Here is a 16,025-nt window from a genome sequence, read left to right on the forward strand (position 1 = left end):
GGGTTGCAAAGATTTTCTTTTATTCTTATTGCTGGCCTGGATATGGAGATATTGTTTATTGTACCACAGCAGATAGCTATTTTTTTAAATAGGTTATTTTTCATTTTTTTTCTTCATTTCTTTTCAATGGTCTCTCCTAGGAGGTGGACTATAGATCTCTTGATATGTTTGATGTTTCCTTTTGTGAATTGCTAGTACATTGTATGCCTTCTTTTATTTAAATAAGAAATCTTGCAGTTGGTCATGTTCTGTGGCTAGCAATTGGGATATGTGGACAGAATAACTAAGCAGACTAGATGGATGAGATGTTTTTTCTGTGCCTATTTACCATGGGGCCCTTTTACTAAGCTGTGGTAAAAATGGCCAAAAATGAAAAGGCTTACTACTACGCAGCCACTTATGGGGGGGGGGGGGGGGGGGGACACACTGCCATTCACTGTGGTGGTGGTAAGGAAGGGCTCCCATGCAACCAGGCAGTGATTACAGCCGGGAAACCCCCTGTGGAAATATTTTTCAAATATTTCTGCTAGCGGAAATGCAGCTCGCTGGGGGTGGAACTACTGCTGGCTCATGAGTTGGGCCGGCGGTAGTTCAGGACTACTGCGAGGCAACCCCGCAATGTGCTTACTGCTGCTTAGTAAAAGGGCCACTATGTGAACCAATTAAGGAGCGAACATAAGAGTTGTATGAAATCTAACCTGAAAGGGAGTAAATGAGTTCTTAAAACTACTTTCAGAATAATTTATCTGAACATGATCAGTTTCCAGAAGTCAAGAACGCCAGATGTCTATTAACACAGTATAGAATTGAAAGTTCTTCCCCCAGTGCCATTTTAAAATTTCAGTAAAAAAAAAAAATGTAATTTTAGTTTTTAAAAAAGAAATTAGCTTCAAGGCAAGAACTATACAGTATGATTCATTTACACCACAGAAAGAGCAGCAATCATGACCCATATTTAAACACGATTCTCCATGTATTTACTAGTTATGACAATGCTGTCATAAGCTATGACCCCTTTTACATACATATTCAGTTCATTTTGATAAAATAGTTTCTGGCTTAATTTCGCACACCAGATTTCACTATACTGTTAATCAAGTTGTCTCTTTAGGGCAACATTTATGTTCCTATTTCATTGTCTCATGATATATTTTCTCAGGTCCTGTGTCACTCAATGCAACTGCAAACTGACACTACTTATGGTTTACCCAATGATCTAGAAATTCTGCAACTGAAATATTTATTTTATATAATATTTCATCTATGGCCCAATTCAACTGCAGAATTTTCAAGATCAATAGTTATACCATAAGCAGTGGCTGCTGAGTGATACAGGAAATGAGTAAATAAGTTATGGGGGTAGGGTTGCTTTAAAACATGGTAAAGACCACAACATACTTTTAGAAGAAAAAATACATAATTGTCACTCTGCTTTTATCATGGATTATCTCTCTTTATTGATATAATTTATATAGAGAAAACATTGTCTGTTGTCAAATAACATGAATGATAGTTGGATGTCTTTTTATTTTGCTTAGTTTTATACTCTTGTTTCCTGATTCTTTGATGCCTCAATAACATGGTAATTCTAAATAGGTTTCTATTTTTCCCATGTTTTATTTTTTGTACTTGTAAATTAATAATGTAAATTTATTTCAAGATTTTTCAACGTTTACAAAATAAATCATGAATAATGAAAAACGTTTTTAAAGAATGAAAATAATTTTGAACATTTGTGACATTTATATCCCACATTATCTCAAACAAGTTTGAGTTCAATGTGGCTTACAATAAACTGTATAGGATACATAACAAAGAATAATGCATAAGAAAGTAATTTGTTGTAAGAATCCAATTTTGCAATACAGTATCATACACATACTGGGATAGCTATAGATGCTTAACATTTAGAAAACCTATTATGAATGAGAAATTGAACATGGAGCAAAGAGAAAGTTAATAGTAAATAGAGTATTAACCAATTCAGGTAATAATTAAGAGTTTGAAATGGTAAAATTATGTCTTACCTGATAATTTTCTTTCTTTTAACGAAGCAGATGAATCCAGGAACTAGTGGGTTAAGTCCGCCTACCAGCAGGTGGAGATAAAGATAAACAAACTAAAGGCAGTGATGCCAGACGGCCAGCTCCTTCCTCAGTCAGTATGTCATTCATAAGCATTTGCCAAGGCCAAAAATATGAAACCAATAACAACCAGAAACCATCCTCACTATGAAAAACAGAGAACCAAATAAGAACTTCGAAATAACTGCAACTTGATCCAGAAATCGGAATCCTTTCCGTGTTCCCATATTTGTCTGAACTCTGCAAAAGAGAACCCGGAAGGAAAAAATAGCCACACTGTGCGGAAAATGAAAAAAATGTCTGCTGAACTAGGGAGGGATCCTGGATTCATCTGCTGTGTTAAAGGAAAGAAAATTATCAGGTATGACAATTTTACCTTCCTTGTCACTTGCAGCAGATGAATCCAGGAACTAGTGGGATGTACCAAAGTATTCCTTAAGTAGGGTGGGAAGCCGACGCTCCCCGCGCTAACACTCCCGCCCCTAAACTCACATTCTCCCGAGCAGACACGTCTAGCCTGTAATGCTTCGCAAAAGTATGACGGGACGCCCAAGTAGTCGCCCGACAAATCTCTTCCAGAGATAAGGCCTCCGCCTCCGCCCAAGAAGCTGCCTGTGCCCGAGTAGAATGCGCCTTCAGGGCCACTGCAGATGCCTGCCCTTGTAGCAGATACGCCGCTCCAATGGCTTCCCTAATCCAGCGAGCAATGGAAGCCTTAGAAGCCGCCTCACCTCTTTTCGATCCCGACAAGAGCACAAAGAGATGATCCGAGCATTAAAACTCGTTAAGAGATCTGCAAGTACCGAAACAAGGCTCTCCGTACGTCCAGGAAACGTAGCGAGGCAAACTCCCCTGGATAATCCTCTCATCGACAAGACAGAAGATAAACCGCCTGATTGACATGGAAAGCCGAAACCACTTTAGGTAGAAACGTCGGCACCATCCGGATCGACAACCCTGCTTCAGAAAACTGCAAAAAAGGATCACTGGAAGACAAAGCCTGAATTTCAGAAATCCTCCTAGCCAAAGCAATGGCCACCAAAAACACTGTCTTAAGTGTTAGATCCTCCTCAGAAACCTTATTCAACGGCTGAAACGGTGGGGCCTGGAGGGCTCGCAGTACCACATTCAAATGCCACGCCGGGCATGGCTGCTGCAGAGGAGGCCGAAGCCGAAGAGCCCCGCGTAGGAAACGGACTACATCAGAGTGAGCTGCTAAACAGGAACCGTCCAGTTTGCCCCTAAAACAAGCTAGCGCGGCCACCTGCACTTGAAGGGAATTATATGCCAATTTCTTCTGAAGACCATCCTGAAGGAACTCCAGAATAACCGGAATGTCCGCCCGAAAAGGCGATTCAGCACGCAAAGCACACCACGCTGAGAAAGCTTTCCACACTCGCGCGTATGCTGCTGAAGTAGACTGCTTCTGTGCCCCCAAAAGAGTGGCAATGACTGGTCCTGAAAATCCCTTCTTCCTCAGCTGCTGCCTCTCAATAGCCAGGCCGTAAGACCAAAGCGGGAAGGATTTTCCATCTGAACTGGCCCTTGATGCAGATTGGGAGTCAACAGAAGTCACAATGGTGGCTTTGAGAGTGCTCGAACGAGATCCGCATGCCACGGCAGTCGGGGGCCATATGCAGCAAAGAACTCTCCCTATCAGAGGCCACGGAGGAAAAACATACAGTAGCTGTTGTTCCAGCCATGGTTGGAGAAGAGCGTCCAATCCTGCGGATCCTGGCTGCCGTTTCAGCTGAAAAACTGGGGAACTTTGGCATTGCAAGCCATGGCCATGAGATCCATTACTGGTCTTCCCCAACGTTGACAGATCAGCCTAAAAGCCGAGTCCGACAGCGTCCATTCCGCTACGTACAAAAGAGTCCGGCTGAGAAAATCCGCTTGAACATTGTCTTGACCCGCAATGTGCGCTGCCAACAGACTTTGAACATGAGCTTCCGCCCATACAAGAAGACAAGATGCTTCCACTGTCAAGGGAAGACTGCGAGTGCCCCCTGCCGACTGATGTAGGCCACCATCGTGGTGTTGTAAGAGAATACACGAACCGCCTGCCCCCGCAGGTCCTGAAAACTCTTCAGCGCATTCACGACTGCTTGCAACTCCAGACAATTTATCGGCTAAGTCGTTTCGAGAGGGGTCCACGATCCCTGGGCTACTCCATGAAGACAATTGGCTCCCCAGCCCGCAAGGCTGGCATCCGTCACGACTACCACCCAATTGGGAGACGCCAGAGAAACACCCTTATGCAAACTGGCTGACCGGAGCCACCACGCGAGACTGTCCCTGGCCCGGCTCGACCAAGGAAGGCGTCGTTGATAATCCAGCGACGTTGGCGACCATCTGCTCAAAAGGAAATTCTGAAGAGGCCGCATGTGAGCCCTTGCCCATGGAATGACCTCCAAGGTCGCCGTCATGGAACCAAGGAGCTGAACATAGTCCCACACTCAGGGAGCACAACAACTGAATAAGGTCCTTACCTGAGAAAGCAATTTGCTCCTTCGCCCCCCGGGGAGAAACACTTTCCACCGCTTCATATCAAATTGCACTCCAAGATACTCCAGACTCTGAGTAGGAACCAGATGACTCTTGTCCATATTGACCACCCAACCTAAGGATTGCAACACCGCAATCACTCAGTTGGTGACCACTCGACTCTCCTCTGCTGTCGTCGCCCGAATCAGCCAGTCGTTGAGATATGGATGCACTCGAATCCCCTCCTTCCGCAGGAATGCTGCCACCACCACCACCATAACCTTGGAAAACGTGTGTGGGGCAGTGGCCATTCCGAAAGGAAGGGCCCAAAACTGGAAGTGCTGACCCAGCACCGCAAATCTGAGAAATCTCTGATGGGGCTGCCAAATGGGAATGTGCAGGTAAGCTTCCCTCAAATCGAGAGCCGTCGAAAACTCACCTGGTTGAACAGCAGCAATAACTGCCCTTAATGTCTCCATGCAGAAGTGACGAACCCACAAAAACTGGTTTACTTTCTGAGATCAAGAATAGGCCGAAAAGCCCCTCCCTTCTTTGGAACCACAAAGAAGATGGAGCACCGACCTGTGCGCCTTTCAAGAGGAAGAACAGGCACGATAGTCCCTATCCTTAGCAGGTCTCGCAAACACTGCAGAACCGCTGTCCTCTTGGCCCGTGATACACAGCAGGACTCCAGAAAAAATGTAAGTCTGTGACGGGAGAGAAGAATTCTAGCTTGTAACCTTCTTGCACCATATTTGAGGCTGCTTTCAGTGGTATAAAGCGGGGTATAAATGTTCTGAATAAATAAATAAATAAAAATATTGAAGACCCACTGGTCCGAAGTAATTCTGGCCCACTCTGGAAGAAACAGAGAAAGCCGACCACCGATCTGCTCTCCTCCCGAGTGGACCTGTGCCCCATCATTGGGAGGCCTGAGAAGGAGCCCCCAGACGAGAGGGGGGTCCAGCCGGACGCTTCTCATTGCGAAAGGAAGAATGTTGCCCAAAACGAGGATGCTGAAAGGCTTTGTTGGACCGCCCCGAGCAATACCGTCGCGCCTCTCTGAAACGTGACCTCGAGGCTCCCTGACTGGAGGTAGACTTGGGTCTATCCTCCGGAAGACGCTGAGATTTGGAATCCCCCAAATCTTTAACAATCTTTTCTAGGTCTTCCCCAAAAAGCAATTTCCTTCCGAAAGGCAATTTAATGAGCCGTTGCTTAGAGGCCGTATCTGCGGTCCAATGACGGAACCACAAAAGACGCCGAGAGGAAACGGTCAAGGCCATGAGTTTGGCCGAAGTACGAAACAAATCATACAAGGCATCCGCCAAGTACGCCAGCCCAATATCCATCAGCGACATCTGAGGAGTTCCCGGCATATCAGACTCCAAAATCAAATCCATGACAGAATGTAGCCAACTGAGACAAGGTCTTGCCGCATAAGAACTACAAACAGAAGCTTGAAGTGTCAGAGCGGCCACCTCAAAGAGGCCTCTAGCCGTCTGTCTTGCATATTCTTCAGTGCCACACCACCTTCCACTGGAAGAGTAGTCTCCTTAGTGACCGCCGTTACCAGGGAATCCACCCTAGGTAGAGCAAACTGCTCTAAATGGTCCGCTGAAACTGGATACAGCCTGGCCATAGCCCTGGCTACTTTCAGCCTCCCATCCGGATCCGCCCACTGGGCTGAAGCCAACTCTTCAATAGCTTCATGTACCGGAAAGGCCTTAGAAGGTCGTCTGGTACTAGTCATCTTGGGGTTGACCGCCTGAGAAGCCGCAACCTCAGGGTCCTCTATATTCAGGGCTTCCAGCACCTGAGAGATAAAGGAGGACAACTCCTCCTTATGGAAAATCCTCACGGCGGAAGAGTCCTCCGGTTGGTCAGTGAGGACGCCGTCCTCTACCCCCGTCTGCTCCGAGACAGCCACCATGGAGGAAGCTACAGGTGACCGTATGCAGGACCCCTCCTCAGACCCAAAAGAAAGCCTAGGCTTTTGAAGGGAGGAGAAATCCTCTGGGGAAAAACCCAGAATCTCCTGGTTACCCCGAGACCTCCTGAGAGAATTAAAGGCCAAAGCTGTCGCAGCCACGTGAGGCCGGGGGGGGGCAAGGCCCTTCTCAACAAAACGCCTGATTGGAGTAGGAAAATAAACTCTGGCGAAAACCCCTCCCCTGCAACGGAGGTCACAGCCATGGCACCTGCACCAACGCCCACAGTGCCTGACGGCCCCCCGACTCCGTTACCAGCAGAGAAGAAGCTTTGCCCAAAATCGCTACCGGAGCTGGCTCTGCAACCGATCGCAAAATGCCGCAAGAATTGCCAGGCTCTGGGTGGGAAAGCACGCTCTCGGGGGTGGGGGGGGGGTGCCACCGCTCCATCGAGTTCCGCAAAATCAGCGCACCACGCGCTACAAAGGCCTGCCGCCGAATGCCGTTTCCCGCATAGGGAACAGCGTTTTACCGCCTCCGCTGCCATTGCCTGTCCACGAACAGGAACCCAGCAGGACTTACCCCAGACCAGGAAAGCGTGGGAACTGACAGCTGAGCCGAAGAAAAAAAAAACCCAAAACTCTCCGACTCCACTTCAAGGCAGGCTCATAGAAGCAGGCAACAGAAAACAGGACTCGGACAGCAGTAACACAAACGTGCTCTCAGCAAAAACACACTTCCCTGTGCTTCTGTGTTTCTCTTTTAAATAAATTCTATGCTTCTCTTTTTTTTTTTTTTTTTTTTTTTTTTAGTGAGGAGACAGAAACAAACAAGGAAGGAAAGGAACAGCAAAAGTCTGTTCAGAGGGAATTTGAGATGCATCAGGGACCCAGCAACTGAGTATGCTGCCAAAGGGGACACCACCAGTCTGCCACCCCCGGCTCAAACTGGCCATCAGCCCAGGACCACCCTCAGAGGCCTTGGGCCCAGGAGCTGGAGAAAAAAGCCATCCACCACCTGCTGAGATAGAGACATACTGACTGAGGAAGGAGCTGGCCGTCTGGTATCACTGCCCTTAGTTTATCTCTATCTCCACCTGCTGGTAGGCGGACTTAACCTACTAGTTCCTGGATTCATCTGCTGCAAGTGACAAGGAAACAGTTGTTCTTTGTGAGGGTTTGTTTGAATAGGAACGATTTGAGGATTTTGCGGAATCTAATATATTCCTGTATATTTCTTATTTTGTGTGGTAAGGAGTTCCACCATTTGGTTCCTAGGTAAGTGAAGTCTGCAGAGTGGATAGTTTTGTAGATTTCTTTTTTGCAATTTGGGAGGTGTAGTCTGAGATAGTTTCTTACCTCATATTTAGTGTTTCTTTTAGGTAAGTTTATTAATGGTACCATAAAGTCTGGAGCCGTGCCATTTAGTATTTGAAAGATAAAGGTACATAATTTGAAGAAGATTTTTGCTTTGATGGGAAGCCAGTGTAACTTGATTAATAAAGGGGAGGTACTTTCAAAAGAGATTTTGTATATGAACCTGGCTGCAGTATTTTGAGCTGTTTCGAAGTTTTTTTTCAACAGGTACTCCTTACAACCAGCATATATGGCTTTACAAGAATCGAATTGGGCTAATGTTAGTGATTGTACCAATAGTCTGAATGTTTCTGATGAGAAATAGATTTGCCTTGGGGCCTTAAGATATTTCTCCTGGGCTAATCTGTTAAAAATAAGGACCTCATTAAAAAAAATAAACTTATTACTCATTTCTGTCTAGGAGCTACTTGTATTCAGTCAGCTAAACTAAATTCCTTCAAACTGAATGATAAGATGTTGAGAATGTGAGATTGTTCAGCTATGAAGACAACTAATAGAGCAGCAGCAGAGAGGAAGGAACATAATACCTGGGAAGTTTGCTGAGTCAATAAGAATGCTGAAGGCACCTGCTTGCCTGCAAAATTAATCTTTCGTACCTGTTTTTTTAGAATTTGATGTTTACGTAAATCAAGTAACATAATACAGTGGTGGAAATAAGTATTTGATCCCTTGCTGATTTTGTAAGTTTGCCCACTGACAAAGACATGAGCAGCCCATAATTGAAGGGTAGGTTATTGGTAACAGTGAGAGATAGCACATCACAAATTAAATCCGGAAAATCACATTGTGGAAAGTATATGAATTTATTTGCATTCTGCAGAGGGAAATAAGTATTTAATCCCTCTGGCAAACAAGACCTAATACTTGGTGGCAAAAACCCTTGTTGGCAAGCACAGCGGTCAGACGTCTTCTGTAGTTGATGATGAGGTTTGCACACATGTCAGGAGGAATTTTGGTCCACTCCTCTTTGCAGATCATCTCTAAATCATTAAGAGTTCTGGGCTGTCGCTTGGCAACTCGCAGCTTCAGCTCCCTCCATAAGTTTTCAATGGGATTAAGGTCTGGTGACTGGCTAGGCCACTCCATGACCCTAATGTGCTTCTTCCTGAGCCACTCCTTTGTTGCCTTGGCTGTATGTTTTGGGTCATTGTCGTGCTGGAAGACCCAGCCACGACCCATTTTTAAGGCCCTGGCGGAGGGAAGGAGGTTGTCACTCAGAATTGTACGGTACATGGCCCCATCCATTCTCCCATTGATGCGGTGAAGTAGTCCTGTACCCTTAGCAGAGAAACACCCCCAAAACATAACATTTCCACCTCCATGCTTGACAGTGGGGACGGTGTTCTTTGGGTCATAGGCAGCATTTCTCTTCCTCCAAACACGGCGAGTTGAGTTCATGCCAAAGAGCTCAATTTTTGTCTCATCTGACCACAGCACCTTCTCCCAATCACTCTCGGCATCATCCAGGTGTTCACTGGCAAACTTCAGACGGGCCGTCACATGTGCCTTCCGGAGCAGGGGGACCTTGCGGGCACTGCAGGATTGCAATCCGTTATGTCGTAATGTGTTACCAATGGTTTTCGTGGTGACAGTGGTCCCAGCTGCCTTGAGATCATTGACAAGTTCCCCCCTTGTAGTTGTAGGCTGATTTCTAACCTTCCTCATGATCAAGGATACCCCACGAGGTGAGATTTTGCGTGGAGCCCCAGATCTTTGTCGATTGACAGTCATTTTGTACTTCTTCCATTTTCTTACTATGGCACCAACAGTTGTCTCCTTCTCGCCCAGCGTCTTACTGATGGTTTTGTAGCCCATTCCAGCCTTGTGCAGGTGTATGATCTTGTCCCTGACATCCTTAGACAGCTCCTTGCTCTTGGTCGTTTTGTAGAGGTTAGAGTCTGACTGATTCACTGAGTCTGTGGACAGGTGTCTTTCATACAGGTGACCATTGCCGACAGCTGTCTGTCATGCAGGTAACGAGTTGATTTGGAGCATCTACCTGGTCTGTAGGGGCCAGATCTCTTACTGGTTGGTGGGGATCAAATACTTATTTCCCTCTGCAGAATGCAAATAAATTCATATACTTTCCACAATGTGATTTTCCGGATTTAATTTGTGATGTGCTATCTCTCACTGTTACCAATAACCTACCCTTCAATTATGGGCTGCTCATGTCTTTGTCAGTGGGCAAACTTACAAAATCAGCAAGGGATCAAATACTTATTTCCACCACTGTAACTTGCACACTAATTCAGACTGCAAACATTTCAATAGTTTACACTGGGGATCTTCCCTAAATATGTTTCATATAGGTTTCTGGATTAATATATAAGATATTGTAATGAACATTAATACATTTAAAAGCACAGACGTTAATACAAAATTAAATAAAAGAAAATAAGATAAAAATGAATCTCAATTAACATTGCTGTCTTGGAGTTGTTTAAGAGCAGCCACTGCAGTATAGTCCAGGGAACAAGTCTGGACTATACTGCAGTTCACTGCAAATGGCAGCAAAGGAGTGTATCATGACTACTTAAGAGATGTTGGTGAAACAAGTCAATCATATTCCTTGAGCTGCTCAGATTCTCAGTGGTGCAGAAGTACATGCAGTAAGGTGTCCAGGCTTTCTTTTTGTTTTCATTTACTTTTGTATTAAAATCTGTGCTTTCAGATGTATTATTCTTCATTACAGAAACATTTTTGAAATTTCGCCAAAATCGAGTTAATGAATTGTCCTAAAAGTGAAGATACTTATCTGTAGCAGGTATTCTCCACGGGCAGCAGGCCTTATATTCTCACACATGGGTAACGCAATCCCACATTGCCTGGTCCGGATCTTATAACAAGCAAGCAAGAGCTTTGTGGAGCACGAGACAACTCCACTGAGCATGCGCGAGTGCCTTCCTGCCCATAGCAAGAGCGCAGTTAGTGCAGTAGAATACTACTACAGCAAGGAAAAACAAAAATAGGAGACAACTCCAAGGGGAGGTGGGAGAATTATGAGAATATAAGGCCTGCTGTCCTCGGAAAATACCTGCTACAAGTCAGTATCTTCACTTTCTCCAAGGACAAGCAGGCCTATGTATTCTCACATAGATTGGCTGTCTCACCAAATAGTACTCATGCAAATGAGAAAGTACCTGGAAAAGAATCCCCGCCCTTCTTCCCCCTGGTGAAATGTGTTCAACTGCATGGACCTTCAGAAGGGTTGAGAGTTCCTCTGCAAGTACCTGCTTGTGCAGAAAGCTAAAACAAAGAGCTCTTGGTGGGCAATGTGGTGGTTTTTGATGCCAGTTTGAAGAGCCCACTGGTTGGAGGTTACAAGGGGCTACCTTTCGTGGAAGAATTTCAGCCTGCCCCCAACCAGCAAGTCGTCTGGCATGGATACTTTTATTGCGGCTGTAATCTGCTGGAGTCAGTTAAAAGCTTGTATCCTGCTTTGACTGTTGAGCAACAAGGGCCTTAGGCGCACGCTGTTGACGTGAATGAGCATGTTGGGGTTGTACCTGCTGAGGTAGGCCTACGCTTCTGTGAGTAGTAGATTTCCCTTTTTGACTTGTCATAAAAGCCTCCTAGATGAGGCGGCAGATGCAGAAGGCATCTGCTGAGAGACAGAATGGATGGTATCAGTGTGCTTTTTGATGAGTAAGCGACCTTCTCCACTTTCTCGCCACAAATGTTATCACCCTGGCATGAGCATCTGCCAATCTCTGCTGAACTGTCAGTTCCAAGTCAGAAACATGCACCCTCAATTGGGGAGCCCATGTAGACGGCTTATCAAACCCAGGGGTACTCTGAATCCAATACATGGTGTCAATCTTTTTGGGAAATATCAGGACAGAGGGGACTCCCAATTCCACACAAGAATGTCCTGCAAGATCTCGTGTAGCGGGCCAGTCACAGCCTCTCTAGGAGGAGACTCATCATCCAAGCCCTCGAGGATCTTGGCCCTGGGCTCTTTCTCCACCTCCAAAGGAAACGGAATGGCAGCTATCATTTCCTTGACAAAGGAGGGAAAGGAAAGGCTCTCTGGAGACTTTCTTCTTTCCAGTGGAGGGGCCGCAATAAGAGGCATGGCACACGCAAACACCCCCGATGCCAATGCAGCAGTCTGTTGGATGATGCCAGCCAGCAGCTCAGGGATCAAGGCCGACACTGCGAAAGGATGGGGTGTCAGTTCAAAGACAGTCTGCAGAGCTGTTGGAGTTCAGATGGGAGCCTGCAGGGAGACTGGCGCATCAGCCTATATGGAGGTGGAGCAGTGCTCCCGACGCCGAGGCTTCTTGGGTTCTGAATCCCTCAATGTCCCAGAGCTCCCAGCACGATGAGTGCAAGGGGAATCAATAGATGATGCTTATTGGCCTTCGCCCGAAGTTGATCATTGAGGCTCCTCAGTGCCGACAAGGACATCGTCGAATCCTCACATCACCTCGGTGTCAGGTCTAACACAGGCTGGTCCCGGGTGCCCTGCGCAGAAGTCGGCATTGAGGCAGGTGCATAACTGCTCCTTGTGTCTACAGGTCTATCAGCCATATGTACCGATGCTCCTGATGCAACACCCAATGCCAATGCAGCTGATGTCGATGTCCAAAAATCTTTTCACAATGAGCCTCTCTGGCCAACTGGGACCTTTTCTTCATGCAAAGACACAGGACACACTTGGAAGGGCTATAATCAGGCCCCAAACACCGAAGACATCAAGAATGGGTGTCCGTACCAGAAATGGTCCTATTACACCATGTACAGTGCTTAAAGCCACTGGGAACTTTCGTGGAAATGGAAGGAAAAAACTTCTGTGGCCAAATCAAATGACTCAATGGTGCCAAAAAAAAGGCAAAGAACCAGAGAAAATAGGAACGTGAGAACCCAATCGAAGTCAAGGCCTAAATGAGGCAGAAAATAAAGAAAACTTAAAAGCGGGAAAAAAGGACTTAAAACAATAAGGGAAAAGTAAAAAGGTTTAACCTGAACTCGGGTAAACAAAAGCACAGTGAAAAACAACGAAAAGACACTCCAGAAAAGCTCTTTTAGACAGTATCTGTGAGGAGCAGAAGAGAAATGCAACCAGTCCTCACACTAAAAAAAGAACTTGTGGTAACTGCACTCTCGCAGCAGGTGGGAAGGCACTCGCACATGTGCAGTGGAGTGTCTTGCGCTCCACAAAGCTCTTACTAGCTTGTTATAAGTTCCGGACCGGGCAATGCAGAACTGCGTTACCTATGTGTGAGAAAGATAGGCCTGCTTGTCCTTGGAGAAAGTATCATTAATTGATGGATTTGACTATTTTGGGCCCTGAAAACAAACCAAAATAGTAAGAAGATTGCAAAAAATTAGTCAAATATGGAGTTTTATCAAATGCATTAGTCCATGAAACAAGATAAAATAGTTGAAAAATGCAATGCAGTTTCTAGTAAAATTAATGGGGTCGATATGAAGCATGATTTAACTGAGTCAGGTACTAATATTCAGTGGCACTTAACCAGCTCTCTCCAGTTAGTCCTGGGGCGAGCTGGAAGTTATCCAGGCGCTGCTGACATTCAGTGCTGGTGCGTGGATAATTATCTAGGAAAGCTGGGCCAGATATAAAGCTTCCTTAACTTGCTTGGATAGCTAGAGGGGTACCAGAGCAGAATATTGGCCAGACCCAATAGCTTCCAGTGGTCACCAATTTACTAGGTTGTTCAGTGCAGTATCCAGGTTTAGCCCAGTGCTGAATAAATCTAGTTTCAAATCTGCCCATTGGATTTAATGTTTCAAAAACACCGACTGTCACAGCCTGAATACTACCCAGAATTGCTTTAGTACAGTTCTACTGTAAATAAAGGATTCCTAGTTTTTCTTTTACTGAAGCTGGTACCCTTGCATGAATCCCTCCCCCCTCTCTCATCTGTACTGATGCAGTCCCTTCTCACCCTTCCGTCCTGTGAAATCACCTCTCGTTAGGTAAACTGATTTTCCAATTTATCCCTTTAAAAAGCTGCCGTTACCTAGTTCTAGTAGGTCATTTTAGGCCACACCTGGACTTGTGACAGCTGCAATTTGGTGCATTATGAGGCATATTTTCAAAGCACTTAGCCTTCCAAAGTTCCATAGGTTTCTATGGAACTTTGGAAGGCTAAGTGCTTTGAAAATATGCCTCTATGTGACCTACAGTGCTTACTCAATGGGTAGAATCAGGATTATCAATGCCATACTGCTTTGGAAGCTAAGTATAAAACCAGAACTGCCCAAAATGTTTCATCTGGAACTGGATAACTTGGCTCTCACTCCTTTTCCTATGGCGACTTGGCTCTCACTCCTTTTCCCATCACTACTTGCTATTCAGAACCAGAAGCCTGTGCAAGCTCCCAATGTATTTCATACCACAGAACTCTGGTTATGGCCCCACATGTCCAAGAAGAACAACAAATCACTGCTCTCAAACCTTAGTATTCATCTGAGGATGGTGATGCAACTGGTGCAGCCTTCGTTCCAGCCATATGGCCTATTTTGGTACTCACTCAACCCTCCCTGTCATACATTACTGGTACTCCCTGTTTCTGATGCAGCCCATTTCACTCCAGAAGAATACGCCTGAGGCGGAGAACTCAAACGCCCCACGGAAAAACACAAAAGTGTAAAGAGGAGTGGCAAGTACGTCTTTTCAATCAAGGGTCTTTTTAAAGACCACTATTCAATTCCTCACAACAAAAGATTGGACATTACTACACGTACAATCCTGCATTTTACAACATCAGCGTATCGGATGTTTTCTGTTTATACAGACTCCTGATGCAGGCCTAGCGGCCAAAACACGTTTGTGTAGAGTCTCTTTTACCAATAAAACATTTGATTAAAAGTGTTCATCTCTCCAGTCTTTGGGATCCGTGGTCAACCTCCCACTCCTTCTCTTTACGTAGCCCATTTCACTGCCATGATCCTGCAGCCTGAAGCAGCCAACAGCCAAAGTCTAACTCTACTACATGGGGCTTGATATATCGCTTTTCTGTGGTTATAATCAAAGCGGTTTACGTATTATATAAAGGTACTTATTTTGTACCTGTGGGTAATATATGCCTCACAGACAAACTTTTACATGCATGTGCATATTCAAAAAAAATACTAAAGCTCTAAGCATAGTCATATATTAAGCATGTCCTCAGTTCTCATCTACTGTAGATGTTATTTATGTCACACTGTATAAGATCTTGTTAGGCAGACTGGATGGACCGTAAAGGTCTTTATCTGCCGTTATCTATTATGTTACTATGGTCTGTGGCTTTGCTCATTCATCTTGGACCACTGATGGATAGTGTTAGTGTACTAAGGGTACCTGTGTGTTGAGCTTAGAGCACTCTTGGTTCTTCAGTTCTTGAATTTGTTCTAGATCAACAGCAGATATCAGGAACAGGGTCCAAAGATGCAGAGCTTGCATACAGGCTGCCAATAAAAACCAAGCATACCTCTTTAAAAAATTGGTCTGCTGAACTACTAAATTATCTGTTCTCAGCAGAATTTTATAGTGATCAATTTGCATTTTTTGGATCTACATCCACAGACAAGAAGTTCTACACCCTCTCACAACAGGTCATTTTAAAGTTATTCAATCAATGGGTATTCAGTTCTACTATACACACGGCTCTCCTCTTGTAAGGGTATGTAAATATCTTGAGATTTACAAAGTGAAAATGGAGATAGTCATTCATTTTCCTCTCTCCATATAGAATATACCAAGGTATGATCAAGCATTAGAGCCCTTGTATCTCCAAGTGCCAGCACCATCTCTGAAGGTCTCACACTTTAAGAGCACCCAAGGGGCACTTCAGTCTTCCCTGGTACACCCAGTTTTTTCAGGATGCATTTAAAATACTCTAATCAACTTCAATCTGATACAGTTTGAATTAATGTAAAAATAAATAAATAAATAAATACATAAATAATAATTAAAAAAAAAAAGTAGGTTACTAATCTTAAAATGACTACTTAAAAATAAAAATGTGAGCTCTCGATGACAAGAATTTGTAGTGATACAATTAATCTTTCAAAAGTTCCTCTGCATGCACAACCTAATCCTAAAGCAGCTTTTGTAACTGTACTCTGCTGCATATCCAACCACAACAATCCTCTGATCAATTTAATTACATTCACATGTAATTCTCAAATGT

The 16,025-nt window shown here is 44.8% G+C and overlaps 1 protein-coding gene across 1 annotated transcript in view; it reads right to left on the bottom strand.

Annotated features, from left to right (window-relative positions):
* The window catches only part of LOC115470876 (cytosolic 5'-nucleotidase 3-like), a 159,321-nt gene that overhangs the window by 112,996 nt on the left and 30,300 nt on the right, over nucleotides 1-16,025 (bottom strand). The window contains 1 exon segment of the mRNA XM_030204480.1: nucleotides 15,194-15,300. Within this exon segment, the coding sequence (XP_030060340.1) occupies nucleotides 15,194-15,300 (107 nt within the window).

This window comes from Microcaecilia unicolor, chromosome 1 (genome assembly GCF_901765095.1).
Source record: "Microcaecilia unicolor chromosome 1, aMicUni1.1, whole genome shotgun sequence".
Taxonomy (NCBI): Eukaryota; Metazoa; Chordata; class Amphibia; order Gymnophiona; family Siphonopidae; genus Microcaecilia; species Microcaecilia unicolor.